The sequence below is a fragment of the Spea bombifrons genome, chromosome 5 (genome assembly GCF_027358695.1).
Source record: "Spea bombifrons isolate aSpeBom1 chromosome 5, aSpeBom1.2.pri, whole genome shotgun sequence".
NCBI lineage: Eukaryota > Metazoa > Chordata > Amphibia > Anura > Pelobatidae > Spea > Spea bombifrons.
Window position 1 is genome coordinate 99,565,474 of NC_071091.1, and position 18,800 is coordinate 99,584,273.

General features: G+C 38.1%; 1 protein-coding gene across 1 annotated transcript in view; it reads right to left on the bottom strand.

The window, feature by feature from the left end:
• The window catches only part of CSMD3 (CUB and Sushi multiple domains 3), a 445,444-nt gene that overhangs the window by 322,193 nt on the left and 104,451 nt on the right, over positions 1 to 18,800 (bottom strand). The window contains exon 4 of the mRNA XM_053466566.1: positions 11,314 to 11,508. Within this exon, the coding sequence (XP_053322541.1) occupies positions 11,314 to 11,508 (195 nt within the window). The remainder of the gene's footprint in view (positions 1 to 11,313; positions 11,509 to 18,800) is intronic.

Sequence of the window (18,800 nt, forward strand, 5' to 3'; positions counted from 1 at the left end):
GATAACAAAAGTCACAACATATCATGGTATATAGTCAAATATCTACACTATATAGCAATATAGTAACAGCTTGTAAGCGAAAGATGTATTTTTTTCTTGTTTGTTTCCAATTTTGATGAAAAAAAGCATGCTAATGATTATTTATCTACATCTATGCATGGTTTTAAAAGATGTCATACAAAATATGATTTGCGTGCTTAAACTAAATGAGGTAGGGGGAGATGTTGGTTGAAAAGTGCAAAAATCCCTCAAATCCAAGTGTAAAAAAGGGATAAAAATAGCCTTAGCTCATGACATCACAATCCATCTAAAAGCTGGAGTTTGCTTCCAGGTGCTCTCGCTATGAAGATGAAGCGTAAGTGGAAGAGGCGCGCTTCATTTTACAAGCAGAAGAGACAATCAAGCGACCTGCAGGGCGTTACCGCGGATTATGAAAAGAAGAAGCCGGCTCCAATTCGCAAGAGAAAGATGACGTTCCCTGAGGGATACATCAAATACATCAACAAAATCCTGCAAAGCAACGCCCGATAAATGCCGTCTCCCTGATGTATCTAAAATAAAGCTAAGTTAGATTAAAAAGAACTTTTTCTGTAGTTTTATTTTAACCCACGACTGCACATACCTGTGTGGACAGACTGGGGTTAACATAGAGCAATGACACCTTCGCTCAATGTATGATGTCATGCAGATAGTATATTAGCCAAAATACAAAAATATTGACAATAAAATAGGAGTGGAACAGATTACGCTCAGGTCACTCCCCGCACTGGGAGACCCTCAGAGCTTTACACCGCTTCACGGTGCGAGACGGGCTTCACGCAACATTTAAAGTTATCCGTGGCAGAGTCTCTCCTAATTGCTAGGAGGGTCCCAGTTTTATATATTTTTTTTTTTATAACTAGTGCTGTCATATTTCTTATTGACAAATAATACCATCTTGTTATGAGATATTTTCGTTTTTTGTACAAAATTACTCTTTGAAGGTATCTTAATATGCATTGATGAACGTGTAGGGAAGAACAATTACACCTTTAGGAGAAGATGCAGCTCCAGGGTGGCAGCACGACACCCCTACCAAAGCCAAAGAGTTATAGGAAAGCCCACCCGCTGAAATAAACAGGGGTACTTTTTTGCACATGTGTAGGGGGGTATTGTAAGACACCCCACCAAAAATCTACATCAAACCAGTGCTGGAGCTGACTGGATATGATTACATCACATTGGCGCATACAGCAGGAGATGTGGTTGGCGGGGGAAAGAGGGGATTCTAAGCATTTGCAAAAGGGGCACCATGACAATTTACAGTGTATATGATGGCTGGAGTGTGCTGTTAATGTGTAAGACACAGCAAAGCACGGGACTATTAAACACGACTACGAAGCAACCATATTAAGGCCACAGCCCAATAGAACGAGCTACGGCATGTCAGGACCCTGGGTGATAATTCAATTTAAATACCATAAGGCTGTAGCTCACTATATAAATATAGATTATCAGACTGCGGATACAATCCGAAAAAACTTTCTGTTAGTAGAAGCTAATGGTGAATATACATACCTTGGAATGATAATTCCTAAAAAAATTAATACAATTATGGCAAATAATTTTTTACATCTCTTAAAAGTTACTAATAAACTTCTCAAAGAATGGAAATCACTTCAATTTATATGGTGGGGCCGCATCAATATCCTTAGGTCTTATATCCTTCCTAGATGGATTTATCTTTTTCGTATGATTCCACTACCTATTCCTCCTAGTTGCTCCAACCTAGTTCTCAAAACTTCGTTTGGAAAGGTAGTAGACCGAGGAGAAATAAGGATATCCTAGCTTCAAAAATCTCCAAGGGAGGGACAGGTTTCCCGCTGATAAGCAATACCAAGAGGCCGGTTTACTACTACAAATCGCTAAGACCCAATGAGAGGTCTATTCAGACGAAGGATGGTACAAAATAGAATCGGAGTCATGTCAGACAAAAAATCTGAATTCCATTGTATGGTCAATTAATTCAGTTGAGACAATCAAGACAATTAGAAGGAAGAATATAATTCTTGAGAAAATAATAATTCCAATATGGTACTTATTTAAGAACAAGATGGGTCTTAAACAGAGAGAAGAACATTTAAACATTTTCCAAAATCCCTATATCAAAAAAACATACGCCAGGCGTGTTAGGTGTATAGCCCTAAAAGATACTCCTTTACCAATAAACCTAAACAAAGTAAATTGGGAAAACGATTTAAATCTCTCGATAACACAAGTAGAATGGTTTATTTCATTTGAGAAATCTATTAAGTGGGTACATGATCTATCTCTAATAGAAACACACTATAAAGCGATAAACAGATGGTATTATGTTCCCGCCATATTAGCTCGTGTATTTCCACATGCAAATAATGTTTGTTGGCGATGTGGAGAATGCTATGGTTCATATCTCCACACTTGGTGGAGCTGTAAAAATCTTGTAAACTTTTGGGATAAAGTTCTAGATTTTTTTTTAAAGAGGGCTGCAAATATTTCCATACCCAGAACTCTGGCATCAGTTCTCTTGCATATAGCTTGGCCTATTATGCCCCAATCAAAATTGGCGTTGGCAATACATAGCTGTCTAGCGGCTAAAAAAATAATAGCTAGAGAGTGGAGAAAGACTGGGGATCTAGAGTGGTATAAGTTTGAAAAACAACTAGAGTTCCAACTTAGAATGGAACTTAGTCCTGCACTGGTGATAAATGGTCTATAAATTATACGATACAGAGACCTTTCTTCTGAAGGGGTATAAGAACACCAAGTAGAGAAAAAGATAGAATATAGTGTTTTCCATCGGAAAATTATGTATTTATGTCTTAGGTTTTTTTTAATGTACAAGTGTAGTACGCAACAGAGTCCGAAAAATGATGTTTAACTCAATTAGACCTATATTTATAGGACTAAAGTGTCACTTTCCCTATTATATAGGTTGTTTCGAATTATACTCTACATGTTGTAAATAAAATATTAACAAAAAAACAATTTAATAATATCAATGTTTCCTGTACTTCCTTTTTTCTTTTGGGAGTTGTACGGAATGCAATGTCTGTCCTACAAACAATGCTTTCTTCTCATAAATGTCCTGCCGTATGCTTTATGCCACATGAAATTAATCGGACTGGGGTGATGACAGATGTGGACTGATTATGGGTCACCCATATTTAAAGGGGTATCAGTAGCTCTAAGGTCTCGCATGATACCAAGGGGGGGGCATGGTGGCATAACTACAAAATGTGGGGCTGGCTGGGGGTGATACACAAGGGGACAAAGACACAGAAGGGGAAGCAACAAAAAGCAGTGTGGAAAAAATGTATTTTATTGTTGTAGCCCATCAAAACATGCCTCGGTGTGTCTGGCTGTCAGTGTGGCAGAGCCTGTGCTGGTGCGCGTGTTTGGGTGTCGGTGTGGCAGAGCCTGTCCTCTTTATCCAGTGCACATGGATGCCGAGGAGTTAAGATTCGGTCTGTTTTATTTACTTCCATAAAAAGGCCAACAAAAAACACAATTATAGATGCCCAGTGGCAAATGGGAACAGCCAATAGGTGCATTTGGCTCCTGGAGGAGCCAATCACATGCACGTTGTCAAGGGCAACAGCAGTAAACAATGCCCGATGTCAGCGTTGTGTGCATCACAATGCCCGTCGGTGTTCTGTGCATCACTCTGGTTGTAAGGCGCAGAGGCAGACAGACATACTGTAGCGAACTCTAACCCATTTATTAAAATACATTTGATTTTTTTGCTGTTTGATCACTATTATTGGATGATCTGCAGTCTTTGTGCATTTGCACAAATTTGTTTACCCTAAAGGGTTCATTCTCCCCCTTTTCTTTTCATCGTTGGATTGGGGTGGGAGTTTTAGGAAGACATTTCCTCGTGAAGATACAGATTTTAGGTAAGAACAGAAATAATTCAGAAAGTGTACATGGTCAAATTTCAACCACACAATGATAACAAAAGTCACTTAATGGTATATAGTCACATATCTACACTACATAGCAATAGTATAGCAATAGTATCAGCTTGTCTAAGTGAAACTTTTTTTTCTTATTATTTTTATTCCAATTTTTTGTGAAAAAAAATCATATTAATCATTGTTTATCTATATATGGTTTTAAAAGATGTCATACAAAACATAATTTGTGTGCTTAAACTAAATGAGGCAGGGGAGATGATTCAAAATAGGATAGGAAAAGTGCAAAAATTTCTCAAATCCAAAGGGGAAAAAATAGCCTTAGCTCATGACATCACAATCCATCTAAAAGCTGGAGTTTGCTTCCAGGTGCTCTCGCTATGAAGATGAAGCGTAAGTGGAAGAGGCGCGCTTCATTTTACAAGCAGAAGAGACAATCAAGCGACCTGCAGGGCGTTACCGCGGCTTACGAAAAGAAGAAGGCGGCTCCAATTCGCAAGAGAAAGATGACGTTCCCTGAGGGATACATCAAATACATCAACAAAATCCTGCAAAGCAACGCCCGATAAATGCCGTCTCCCTGATGTATCTAAAATAAAGCTAAGTTAGATTAAAAATAACTTTTTCTGTAGTTTTGTTTTAACCTACGACTGCACATACCTGTGTGGACAAACCAGGGTTAACATACAGCAATGACACCTTCAATGTATGATGTCATGCAGATAGTTTACTAGCCTAAATATATAAATATTGACAATAAAATAGGAGCGGAACAGATTACGCTCAGGTCACTTCCCGCACTGGGAGACCCTCAGAGCTTTTTTTTTTTTATAACTAGTGCTGTCATATTTCTTATTGACAAATAATACCATCTTGTTATGAGATATTTTCAGTTTTTTGTACAAAATTACTCTTTGAAGGTATCTTAATATGCATTCATGAACGTGTAGGGAAGAACAATTTCACCTTTAGGAGAAGATGCAGCTCCAGGGTGGCAGCACAACACCTCTACCAAAGCCAAAGAGTTATAGGAAAGCCCACCTGCTGAAATAAACAGGGGCAATTTTTGCACATGTGTAGGGGGGTATTGTAAGACACCCCACCAAAAATCTACATCAAACCAGTGCTGGAGCTGACTGGATATGATTATATGCCATTGGCGCATACAGCAGGAGATGTGGTTGGCGGGGGAAAGAGGGGATTCTATGCATTTGCAAAAGGGGCACCATGACAATTTAAAGTATATATGATGGCTGGAGTGTGCCGTTAATGTGTAAGACACAGCACTCCTAGTAAAATCATACCATGATAATAGGAACGCAAAGCACGGGACTATTAAACACAACTACGAAGCAGCCATATTAATGCCGCAACCCAATAGAACGAGCCACGGCATGTCAGCACCTTAGGTGATAATACTATATGAATCAAAAATAAGGTATGGATAGATAGGCCTTGTAAGTAATTTCAATTAAATGGTTCCTGCACTTCCTTTTTTCTTTTGGGAGTTGTACTGAATGCAACGTCTGTCCTACAAATAATGCTTTCTTCTCATGAATCTCCTGGCGTATGCTTTATGCCACAAAATTAATCGGACTGTGATGCTGTAATAACGTTTTGGTACAGAGAAAATATTGAAAGCATAAAAACTGCCCGATTCAAATCGCCGATACAATTGCCATCAACGGCAATCTAACGGAAAAGAGGCCGGCTTGTGGACACCGTGTGGCCTAATGCCTCAGTGAGGCTCTTCACAGGATCAGAGTCAGTCCCATGGAGGAGTAATTAGAGTGCACAGAGCGAGCAAGCAGGCAGGCGATCAGGGAAAAGGTACATTAATGATATTTAAAAAAAAAAAAAAAAAGAGTTGGCGGAAGTGGGGTGATGATGGATGTAGACTGATTATGGGTCACCCGTATTTAAAGGGGTGTCAGTAGCTCTAAGCTCTTACATGATACCAAAGAAGGGGCGCTGGGTGGCATAACTACAAAATGTGGGGCTGGCTGGGGGTGATACACAAAGGGACAAAGACACAGAAGGGGGAAGCAACAAAAAGCAGTGTGGAAAATATCTTTTTTTCTTGTTGTAGCCCATCAGGATATGTCTTGGTGTGTCTGGCTGTCAGTGTGGCAGAGCCTGTGCTGGTGCGTGTGTTTGGGTGTCGGTGTGGCAGAGCCTGTCCTCTTTATCCAGTACACATGGATGCCGAAGAGTTAAGATTCTGTCTATTTTATTTATTTCCATAAAAAGGCCACCAAAAAACACAATTCTGGATGCCCAGTGGCAAAGGGGAACAGCCAATAGGTGCATTTGGCTCCTGGAGGAGCCAATCACATGCACGTTGTCAAGGGCAACATCAGTAAACAATGTCTGATGTCAGTGTTGTGTGCATCACAATGCCCGTCGGTGTTCTGTGCATCACTCTGGTTGTAAGGCAGAGAGGCAGACAGACATACTGTAGCGAACTCTAAGCCATTTCAAATACGTTTGATTTTTTTGCTGTTTGATCACTATTATTGGATGATCTGCAGTCTTTGTGCATTTGCACAAATTTGTTTACCCTAAAGGGTTCATTCTCCCCCTTTTTCTTTTCATTGTTGGATTGGGGTGGGAGTTTTAGGAAGAAATTTCCTCGTGCAGATACAGATTTTAGGTAAGGACAGAAATAATTCAGAAAGTGTACATGGTCAAATTTTAACCACACAATGATAACAAAAGTCACAACATATCTTGGTATATAGTCAAATATCTACACTATATAGCAATATAGTATCAGCTTGTAAGTGAAAGATTGTTTATCTATATCTATGCATGGTTTTAAAAGATGTCATACAAAATATAATTTGTGTGCTTAAACTAAATGAGGCAGGGGGGAGATGTTGATTGAAAATAAGATAGGAAAAGTGCAAAAATCCCTCAAATCCATAAGTGTAAAATAGGGAAAAAAATTGCCTTAGCTCATGACATCACAATCCATCTAAAAGCTGGAGTTTGCTTCCAGGTGCTCTCGCTATGAAGATGAAGCGTAAGTGGAAGAGGCGCGCTTCATTTTACAAGCAGAAGAGACAATCAAGCGACCTGCAGGGCGTTACCGCAGATTACGAAAAGAAGAAGGCGGCTCCAATTCGCAAGAGAAAGATGACGTTCCCTGAGGGATACATCAAATACATCAACAAAATCCTGCAAAGCAACGCCCGATAAATGCTGTCTCCCTGATGTATCTAAAATAAAGATAAGTTAGATTAAAAAGAACTTTTTCGGTAGTTTTATTTTAACCTACGACTGCACATACCTGTGTGGACAGACCGGGGTTAACATACAGCGATGACACCTTCGCTCAATGTATGATGTCATGCAGATAGTATATTAGCTAAAATACAAAAATATTGACAATAAAATAGGAGTGGAACAGATTACGCTCAGGTCACTTCCCGCACTGGGAGACTCTAAGAGCTTTACACCGCTTCACGGTGCGAGACGGGCTTCACGCATCATTTAAAATTATGCGCGGCAGAGTCTCTCCTAATTGCTAGGAGGGTCCCAGTGTTTTATCTTGTAGTAATAGATGAACATCTATGTAAATATCTGTCTACGTGATCGTTCTCGTTAACTATAGTTTACTAGTTTTGTGGTTAGTGAAAACCTGATTCTAATTCTAGATTCTAATGCTGCACTCCCTATCCTGGCACTCTTATGCAGAACTGTGTGGCAAAGGAAAGTAGGGGATTTCATGGGATTGTGCACAGGCATATGCAGTGGGTTATTCATTCCTAAACCAACTAGGTCCTATTGGCGTGCCACTCATCCTTAGGCTGGTTGGGTTGATCCGAAATCTCCCTTGTAAGCAGCCTGTATACCTATAGAGGATTATGCGTAACTGGTAGAGTCTCCAATGACCTTCCTCATTTTACATCATGCTGAGATATGATGTCATATCCCAGTGTTTGGCATGGTATCCGGCAGCTGCGGAGTTAAGTGGTGATGTCAGATGGGGCACTGCACCAAAAAACATCTCTGCATATACGCAGACTTGTTGCTAAAAAAAAAACTTAATGTGATAACATAATTTGGCATAAGAGTATTTGATATTTAAGATGAAGCAATGAGGTGGTAAGTGACTAAATTAAGTGAAATTATGGAAAAAACAGATACCGCATAACGTCGCTGAAGGGCAATACCCTTGTAGGTGGGTGTCGTGTTAGTTACAATGTCATGCATTGTAGAAACCAGTATAGAGTTAATTGATGGAAACATGTAAAATACAAAAACTACAGGGAAATTAAATGAAAAAAGTAAATTGAGAATGATTATATATATTAACAAATGGAAAGTCAGTTAAGTAGAAATAAGATGAGTGACTAATATGTGTTTCACGAATACATTAGGAAGGGGGTTACTAACGCAATGAGATGGCAAAGCTTACCCACGCGGGTGGAAAAATCACATTGGAGAAGATTAAAATATGTCCATAATACAGACTGTGTTGCGGTAAAACTGAAGCATAGCTAAGTGTCCTTCTCTATTCATATACCATATTTGATAAATAAGATGCTTGCCTTACAAACACTTTCTTTTCAAATATTTAAATACATTGTATTTCCCATGGTCTTTCAGAACAAAGAAAGCCTACACATTTCAAATGTGAATGAATGACTAAATATACATGAATGATTCACGTCTACCATGGTTAGTTTCTATGAGGCTGGGGTAAATGCGGGAGTAGATGCAGTTGTATTTACAATTTGAATAAGAAATAAAAGTTGGTCCCTGCATAAATACAAGTAATCTACAGAACATAACACGTTATTTTTAAATATCTGGACTTTGAAGCTTACTTCAAAGTCCAAGTTGTTTCTTTAGACCTTTTTGGCAAGGAAATTATATATATATATATATATATATATATATATATATATATATATACAGATATATATATAAATACAAGCAATTATTCTTTAACCCCTTAACGACAATTGCCGGTCCTGGCACGACACGGAAAAGCATGTGCTTTACGACAATTGACGTGCCAGGACCGGCACGTCTTTAAACGGGTGCAGAAAGCGATCTACTTTCGCTTTCTGCACCCAAAAAGCGTTGCTGAATGCCTCGACCTCGAGGCATTCAGCAACGCCGCGATCGGCACGAAGGGGCCATCTCTGGCCCCTCCACGGGGCGTCAACATCCGCCATACTTTGTATGGCGGCGGACGCCCGTTTTAAAAGCGTTTAGGAGGCGATCAACGATCGCCTCCTAAACTTAAATGGTGTCGCTGGAATGCCTCGATCAGGAGGCATCCAGGGACACCAAACACTTACCTTTCGATGGGCTGTGACCGCTCCGGAGAGCGGTCACAGCCGCAGCTGCCCGTGATCTTCGCCATCAAGCAAGATGGCCGCCGCCCTGCAAGAGATACAAACAAGTTTTAAAGTTCGCTAGATAGTCCAGACCATCTAGAGAACTCTGGCTCCACTTGCAGGTTAAATACAGGTACTGCATTCACCATGCAAGTCAATGGAGCCCAGCTTTCTAATCACAGTGTGATTAGTAAAAATAAATTAAAAAATAAAATAAAATTAATAATAATTAGAAAAAAATAGTAAAAAACCAGTAAAATGTAAAAATCATTTCCCACTGATGTCACTATCAGGGGAACCTCCAAGTTGAAAAAAATGTTAAATTTTTTTTTAAAAAAAAAGGCAAAAAAAAATAATATATATATAAATATATTTTTGTGAGCAAGTCCTAAAATTAGCATATTAGCTTAAAACAATTCTCGCATGGAAAGAGTTAAAATACTGGCATATTAAATGCCCGTGGGGTGTCTACTTTAAAAAAAATGTATGATTTGATGGGGTAAATTGAATTGGCCGGGTTCAACAACGTCCCAATTAACACCGGGGGAAGGATGGCCACACATCTAATTTCCAATTAGAAAAATGCACACGTACCAAATGTGGCCTTTTAGTTCCCCCAAAAAATGACAAACCCATGCATGTGGGGTATCACTGCATTCAGGAGATGTTGCTGAACACATTATGGGGTGTCGTGTGACAGCGGCATATACCAGGAGCTGTAAATTCATGCATAAAGTAGGTGTGTGTGGGAAAAATACACACACAAAAATACTACTGCAAACTTTGAAAAAATGCTGGTGGTAAAATGTGTGCATGCAAAGAGTTAAAATACCAGCATTTAAAATACCCTGGGGTGTCTAGTTTTCAAAAATATATGGTTTTGTTGGGCACACTGAAATGGCCCGGCTCAAAGATGTACCAAATAGGGCATGGGCAGTGGATCCCCAAATGCCAAAGTTCAACATTGAAAAATGTGCATGCCCCAAATGTGGCCCTTTTGCCCCCAAACAGCCAGGCAAAATCATTCATGTGGGGTATCACTGCGCTCAGGAGATGTTGCTGAACACATATTGGGGTGTTTTGTGATAGTGACATAAACGAGAACATTTTAATTCATACCTGAAGTAAAATGTGTGTGGCAAAACAAATGCAAAAAAATGACTACCATAAAGTTTGACATAGGCTGCTGGTAGAATAAGTGCATGGAAAGAGTTAAAATACCAGCATTTGAAATACCCTGGGCTGTCTAGTTTTCAAAAATATATGATTTGATGGGGTAAAATGCATTGGCCGGGTTCAAAGATACCCGAAATGGCACATGGGGGGAAGAATTACCAGATTTGGAAAAAATGGCTTTGAAATAGCAAAACGCTACCTGTACTTATTGCCCCATAATGGGTAGAAAAAAGCAAAAAAACATAAAAACATTGGGTATTTCCAAACTCAGGACAAATAGTAGAATCTATTTAGCAGGTTTTTTCATTACCTTATATAGATGAGTAAAAGATTTTTCAACTAAAAGTTAGAAACAGTCATTTTTTTCTAAATTTTTCACCATATTTTAAACTTTTTTTAATAGTAAATAATATGATACAATCAAAACAATGTCATCTAAAGAAAGCCCTTCTTGTCCTGAAAAAAACAATATATAATGTGTGTGGGTTCAGTAAACGGGAAAGAAGAAAATTACAGCTAAACACAAGCAGCGCAGAAATGTTAAAAAGGCCATTGTCACAAAGGGTACAAAAAGTAAAATCAGCCTTTGTCACGAAGGGGTTAAAATGATACATCTGCATATGGAAAAAAGAAATTGCATACATTTTAGTGTGGTCTTTGTGAATCCAGTAGGGGTTTAAAATTCATATAATGTACCTGGTTGCCCAAGTCTCACTTGTTGCCTCGCTTCTACTGATGCACAGGTAATTTCTTGGCTGCCTCACAACATTTCAAACGCCCAAATGCTTTTATATTTAAATAAAACTATAATAAAATACCGTGAGCAAAATGCTCGGCACCATCCATACCTCTGCATATAGGTACAGGAAAATCCCATGATGCTGTAGTTGCAGAGTTTGCGATACAGGTGAGTTGAGGATGACCATCCAAAATATACCCCGTTACACAACTGTAGCGGATTTTATCACCAACATCGAACCTTGTTCCAGACAGAACACCTTTAGGTGGGACTCCTGGATTTCCACAGGAACTACTCCGTAATTCTGTAAGGAGAACATAAGTTAAAAAAAAAATCTTAGTTTCATCGCCAAATATAAAGCAATTGTGTAAGATTACCCTGCATATAATTTTACTGTGTTATTGTCTACAGAACCCTGAATTTCCATGAAATGTAAAAAAAACACATATGTACGGAATATACATACTGTGAATCTGAACAGTCACAAGGAGATGTTTTGGGTGGATTTTTGCGCACAGATGTGAATAGGTCCCTGGAGTGAAGCATTTGGAGAGCAGGGTTGGCCAGTGCTCCAGCTCCAGTTTTGCAACAAAATGTCCAGAATTCTGGCAAAGCCTGCAAAATGTGCAGCGTGTGGACATTTAAACATCCTGAAGCCTCAAAGTCAAGACTGTTGAGGGGAGAGGATGAAGATGAAAGGAGAGGCTCTGAAAACGATCCCTGAGCCAAGCGAAGCATTAGCAGCCTGGACCTGTTTGTATATTCTAGGTGAGCTCTTCCAGAGCCTGGTTCAGATGGGTCTAGCAGGGAGGATTAGGTTAGAGAGTATTTAGGCTAGAGAGGGCTCTGGGAGCTAGGCTTTTATTTTTTGACTTTGGGGTTGTTGTGTTTCACAGTTTGAGGGAACTATGTTGTTCTTGAACCTTATTGCCCCAGAAGGCCATGCTTTAAAATCCCTAAAAGTGACTTTGTTAAGAGGTTTTGCCATGATACATATACAGAATATATATTATATATATATATATATATATATATATATATATATATATATATATATATATATATATATATATATATATCCATCCATCCCTGTGTCTTTTAAAAAAGTTAAAGGTGAAAATAGATGTCCTAACACCTTGTGTCCTTCCCACTAGAAATATTCATAAAAAAGTAAGAAATAATTTTAAATGTTGCTTTTTTTTTTTTTTAAACATATTATTCATAATAAAAACGGCAGACTATACAAAAAAAGTGAAAGCACTTAGAGGGGTAAAAACCCGGTCGCAAAGGGTTTCATTAGTGTGTTATCTATTCAGACATTGAAATGGTTAATGCATAATCAGGTCTATTTAAGTTTTAACCGTGACATGGTCATTTTTGAGTAATGGTTGTAGTAACCACTTTCTCGGACATATAGCCCTAATAAAACCTTAGTTATTTCAATTCCTTTATTTATACTGCTGGTCAATATTTGAATGAGGTAAAGCTGTAAACTATGTGGCTGATGATTGACTTCACTTGGCTTGAAAAAAAGAAGTTGCTAACAGCTTGCACAAAATGTATAGAGAGAGTGCATATAAAATGAAGAGCTTAATTTGGAAACGCTAGCAGAAACATATGTTTTAGAATGCAAAATAGTTCTAGCCGAAATATGTACTGAACCCAAGAGTACATGGAATTTGGTGATTCCCAAAGCAAATATATTATCGTCCAGCCTGGCTATCAATCAGCAATCCATTGTTCTATACATGTTATATTCTTAAAAAGCAACAAAACTTTTAAGAGAATGGGTTAATTGAAATAAATTACAATATTTACTGAAAATCCCATTTTTTTAAGTGTCATATCAGTCAAGATTTTAACAGCCATAGTCTTCTGCGTGGTGGTAAAAACCAATGGGTTCTTCCCCTTTCTTGGGCTTCATCTTTGAGCAGTGTGCTTCAGCTTTGTAGCATGAAAAAGATACTCTGGATTTCTGCACAACCCAGTAAATGGGAGAGTTTTATGCGCCATCTTCTCAACTATTTCATTGGGCTGCAACGTACTAGGAAATCCAATCACCCAATAGGGCAAGTGACCCAAAGTCAAACAGACTAAGGGTTATTGCCATCAGATCTGTACTTGGCCTAGACTTGAATAAACTACTGTGTAGAGTATCAAAGAAACACCGTCTTGAAGACCAAGTTGTTACAAAGTTGCAGAAACAATCTTAATCAGTGATATCAATACCTACCTGAGCAGGTTAGGGAAACAAAACCTTCACTGGGGGAGAAATTAAGCACCAGGCACGAAATACTGGGTTATCAAACAGAGTAATGTGTGAGCTATAAGCTCTCCACTGAAGGTATAATTACTAAATTGTGAGTTTGCAAGAGAGCTTAACAATTTAGCTCCTTGACTTCCCAACAAATTATGAAGGGCCAGCTATGGTGAGTTTCTCAGAGAAAGGCACACAATAAATGCAGAGATTAATGATGCCATCATCTATATATATTTAACAAAAAAGTATTTTAAACATAAAACCATTATTCTTAGTATTTTTCCACGGTAGTCAAACTGTATTGTGAGAATTGTTGATGTGGGGCACTCTGCTGTTCAGTATTGATATTGCAGTTCATATTGTGCTCTATTGTAAAGAGAAAATACTTAAAACAGTACATGGCCTCACTGAAAGAAAGCTGTTTTTTGATAACTAAGTATAGACTATAAGGGTTTTGGTATACTTTTTTCAAATACAATTTTCATCCTCAACACAGGATTTGAAAATGCTCGTATAAAGCATCTTCTTAAAATGGTGTCATCCATTAAAGCCATTTCATTATAATATATATATATATATATATATATATATATATATATATATATATATATATAACATTGCCTGTTTCTTTGTGCTTCTTCAAAATAGCTTAGACAGAACATCTGGCAACCCCTGTTTACCTTTAAATTCCTGTCTGGGAGAGACATTGCTGGCACAGTAGAAGTACCCTTAGTCTTGTGGCTGTACTCAGTCTTGCCAAGGAGTGTGACTTTTGACATTAAACTGTCTTCGGCAACGTCACCTTGTTGATGAGGTTAACTGTTCCTTATCCAGTTTTACTCCTACTACAGAACTGTTTCTGTTTTAGTTAATAATTGTGTTTCATCCTACATATTAAATTCATAATCATTGGCACCTGTTTGGTGTAATTGTTTTAACTAGACGGCCAACTCTTCGTGTTCGTCTGGGGAGAAATCTTCATATTCCACGCATATTCACCTGTTCCTGTGTATTCTCTTAGTGTTTTTTGTTTTTTTTCTTCGTTTCTTGTAGAAGGGGTTAATACGGGGTTACCACGGTACGCACTATGTCCATACGAGCAACTCTATTAGTCGCTGGCAGGGTCCTCCCAATCAGTTGATGCCAGAGGAGGCCCCTGCAGGTGACCAATAGAGTCGCTTGCACGGCCCTTTAACTCCTGATGGGGAACTTGGCCTGTCTCCCCGCTCCAAGAGTTAAAGGTCTTTAACTCCTGGTGGCAAACCTACGGATTTCTGCTCCCGTTATCTACGCAGCATCGCAGGGGTTATATACGTTAATTAATGTTTACTAAAAAAAAAAAAAAAAGAATATTACATAGAAGGAGGAGATCTAATCATTGTAATAGAAATATGTTCACATAATGAATGTATTGTTTGCTAAAAAAAAAAAAAGTATATTATTATAGATGGGTGCAATAGCTAGCTTGGACTTTCAAGGGATCCATGTATAAAGTGGATATAGAGGCAAAGGTGATAATTGGTAACCTTATTTGCATGTGCCTACCCAGAATCCCTTGTGGTTGTGGTGGCGCCATGAGATTTCTGAGGGAAGAACAAGCCTCCTGGCTTGTCTGGTGTCTGTAGATGAGTGTATAATAATAATTCTACTATATATATATATATATATATATATATATATATATATATATATATATATATATACTTAAATACAGTTGGGAGCAAAGTTAATTTCTGACAATAATTGTCATCAGAACTTCTGAATATGTGAGTGAATAGATGAATATGCAATCGTGTGTATCAAGAATAATTGTTTAGTGTAATGGCAGCATAATCAGAGAAATTGCTAGATTTCAATTACATTCAACTTAATTGCAGGCAATGGGAATTTTTATTTTGATTAATCTAGTACGACTTCTTTCCCCTGGTTATTTGTGGTTATGTTTTAAAATGTTTAAAACCCAATAATGGAATCGCAGGAAAAAGTGGCAATATGTGTGAATGCATAACGTGTTGGATGTTACATGGTAAATCACTGATCTGGTAGCCAAGCACGCATTTGCAAGGTGTGTCTGAGGGAAGGATCCGCTATGACCTCATTTAGTTTAGTACATACAGAGGCGACAGAGCAGAGAGTTGTGATGTCATATGCCGGTCCTCTGCAGTGAGGATTGCTTGCCTGCCAGGCATATCATTAATATGCACGCTTTCCTAGTAGAATTGCATAATTCAAGTGTTTTTTATGTACATTGTATATAACAGAGAAGGGCAGGCAACGTTCTGCCCAAGGGTCAAATCCAGCTAAGTGACCCGGCAATAAGACAGAAAGGTGATGTAGAGAAATCTAATGAAAGGAGCATAGAAAGGAGCCAGTAACTACATATTGTCTAAGCCTCTGGTAATACAAACACCCTGGTGGTGGAAAATGGAATTGCAAGAAAACACACAGATATTGGCCTTAACTCATTAAAAACGAGCAGATCAAAGATCCATCACTCCTTTCTGTGCCTCCCGTGGCCTATAAGGACACCCTAAAATATTAATGATTTTACAGTACCAAACATAAAATATCATTTTAATTTAAATTAGATTTCAGTTTTTCAAATGGTCAAACGGTACATTGCATGTGATTTCTGTGGGATTAAATGTCATCTAAAACTGATCAGTTTGATACTGAGGAAAGATCAAAGTGCAGTAATAAAACAGACAAATAAGAAATTCACATGAAAAAGACTTCCAAACTCATGGGATATCCAATTTATTTTTCCAAGAACAAATTATATTGAGAAGAAATGGTAGAAGATGAATATATGAATGGTCGGGTTAGAGATTGAGAAGGCAAAAAAAGCAAACATTTAAGCCACTCTCACTTCCAACATATTGATCAAACGCGCACCTTCGGAGGTGATGGCAAAAGCAATTACAAGTGTGAAAGGCGTATTTTACCGTTTTCATCATGGGAGAAGAAAAGAAGCGGCAGAAAGCCTGTGAAAACAACGTCGTTACCACCTAGGTATGCCTGATAAATAGCTAGGTAGCAAGGGTAGTAGAGATAGGACCTGGCTACCGGGGAAAATAAAAAAGGGTTAACCTTGTTTGTGGCAAAACGGGGGCAACAAATACAAAACAATACAGTAGGAATGCTGGCGATAAATAATCCCAGCAAGTCATTTCAGTAGTCAAATCCGCTAATGGAATCTGTTTATTATCGGTGGCCCGGAGGCAACCAACCATGTTTTATTAGCGCTACATATGAAAACCTTACATTTACGCTTAAACCAGAGGCTTTAATCACTGCGGCTTCTGTTTGAGAAGCCGTAGTGATTAAAGTCTCTGGTTTAAGTGTAAATGTAAGGTTTTCATATGTATATGAAGGCTCAAGTTTTTTATGTTTTTTTTTTTACTCCAGATGTTTTTTTTGAGGGAGTCAGTGAAGAATCGAGTAAAAAATCTCCGATGCGAAAGATATTTTCTCTCCTTTTCTGTCTCACCTGTTAAACAGTCACGCGACGTGTCTGCTTCCTCTCCGCCATAGACAGTTTTGCATTACTTTATAATCATGATGTTTTATGGAGGTTTTAAACGTAAGCTTTGTGAGCGGCTGATGACACTCGTAAGTACGCATATTGAACTCCCGTTGCTTTTTAAATAGCTGCGCCTGTAGCTTTCTAATATGCACGTGTGAAATACATATTATAGATTCATATGCGGCTATGTTACGGAATGCATACAAATAATGTATTGTTTTCGCACAAAAAAATAGGCCAGTGATGTGATAAAAATAATTTTATATGTTCGGTAACAAATAATTACGTCATTAGTCATTAGTGTCAGCTTGAAATGACCCATTTGGTCACGTATGGGAGCCCCCTGCTCCATCAGAGGTCTAGTACCAGAACCTGGTATGGTAAATAGCGGAAGTTAAATAAATTCAGTAAAATATTATGTGACAGAGAAGAGTACATCGTTTAGTGTTGATTAGAGGGGGCATATTTATCCATTTCAATGATACTTTGGTTGTGTTTGTCCCTGGAATTGTTGCCTTAACCTTCTTAAATTCTTATATTTTAAACAATAAATGTTTTGCTTTAACCCCTTCAGTTCCCTATGGACGTACCAGTACATCCGTAAAACGCATCTCAAGGAACCATTATGGACGTACCGGTACGTCCTGACCTTCTTGCAGCTTTCTGCTTCGCCTTTAACAGGTGCCGGCGCGAACGCCCCGAAAACTGTTACAGCGCAGGAAAAACTAAGGAATATTAATATGTGTAGCTTGAAGGAAAGAAGAGAGAGGAGAGATGTAATAGAAAAATGTAAATGCTTAAAGGGATTTAACAAAGTACTGGAGGGAAGCTTATTTGAAAGACGGTGAAAAAGTCATAAGCTAAAAGTAGAGGGTCAGAAGCTTTGTTGGAATGTAAGGAAGTTATCATTTACTGATGGAGTTGTACAAGTGGTGGAGGCTAATACTTTGAGAGAATTTAAATATGCGTGGTATAGGCAAAATCCTGAATCTAAGATGAAACCAAGGACTGATTAAGGTCTTTACACCAAAAAAAAACTAGATGGTTATTATTCGCAATCATATGTTTGTGTGTGTGCCTCACAAAAGCCGTGATTTTGAGGCACTGTCCTGCTGAGATCATGGGCCACTTGGAGAGTTCATCCAATCTTCCCCAACTGGCCAAGGGAACTCAATGGAGATTTCTACTATTGGAGCCAAGGCCTCTATTTTGGTTCCAACAAGGTGCTCTTCCTGTAAGGTGAACGGGCAGCCACACCACAGACATGCCACATCAATGGAAGGTTATTTATTGATCCACCATCTAAGCCCTTCATCTAACTTATGTTATGGTATATATTCCTTTATCCTCTTTGAGAAACCACAATATATTTGATTATCTCGACAAATCAATCATCCTTTACCATGCCATATGTTTTTTTAATTAAAATAAGAACAACTCCATTTGTTTTCTGATGTTAAATCATGCTAAGAAACATTCATAAGTTAGTAAACTGTTGGAACACAGACTAAAACTTCTTTGATGTATGTTTGCTAAACATAGTTTTTTTATTGTTTGTATAATAATTTATTTATTAATATTACTATACAGTATTTGTCTGTTGCCTGTATGTATGTATGTATATATATATATATATATATATATATATTACATACAGACCTTACCCTTAACTCACCATTGGTTCTTTGTACAAATCATCACTTACCACCTGGCCATACAAATTTTATTGAAATAGGAAAGATTGTACGTATTTATTTTTTGCCACAGAAATTGTCAAGTTGTTTCTTATACCTGTCACTGTATCTGTATT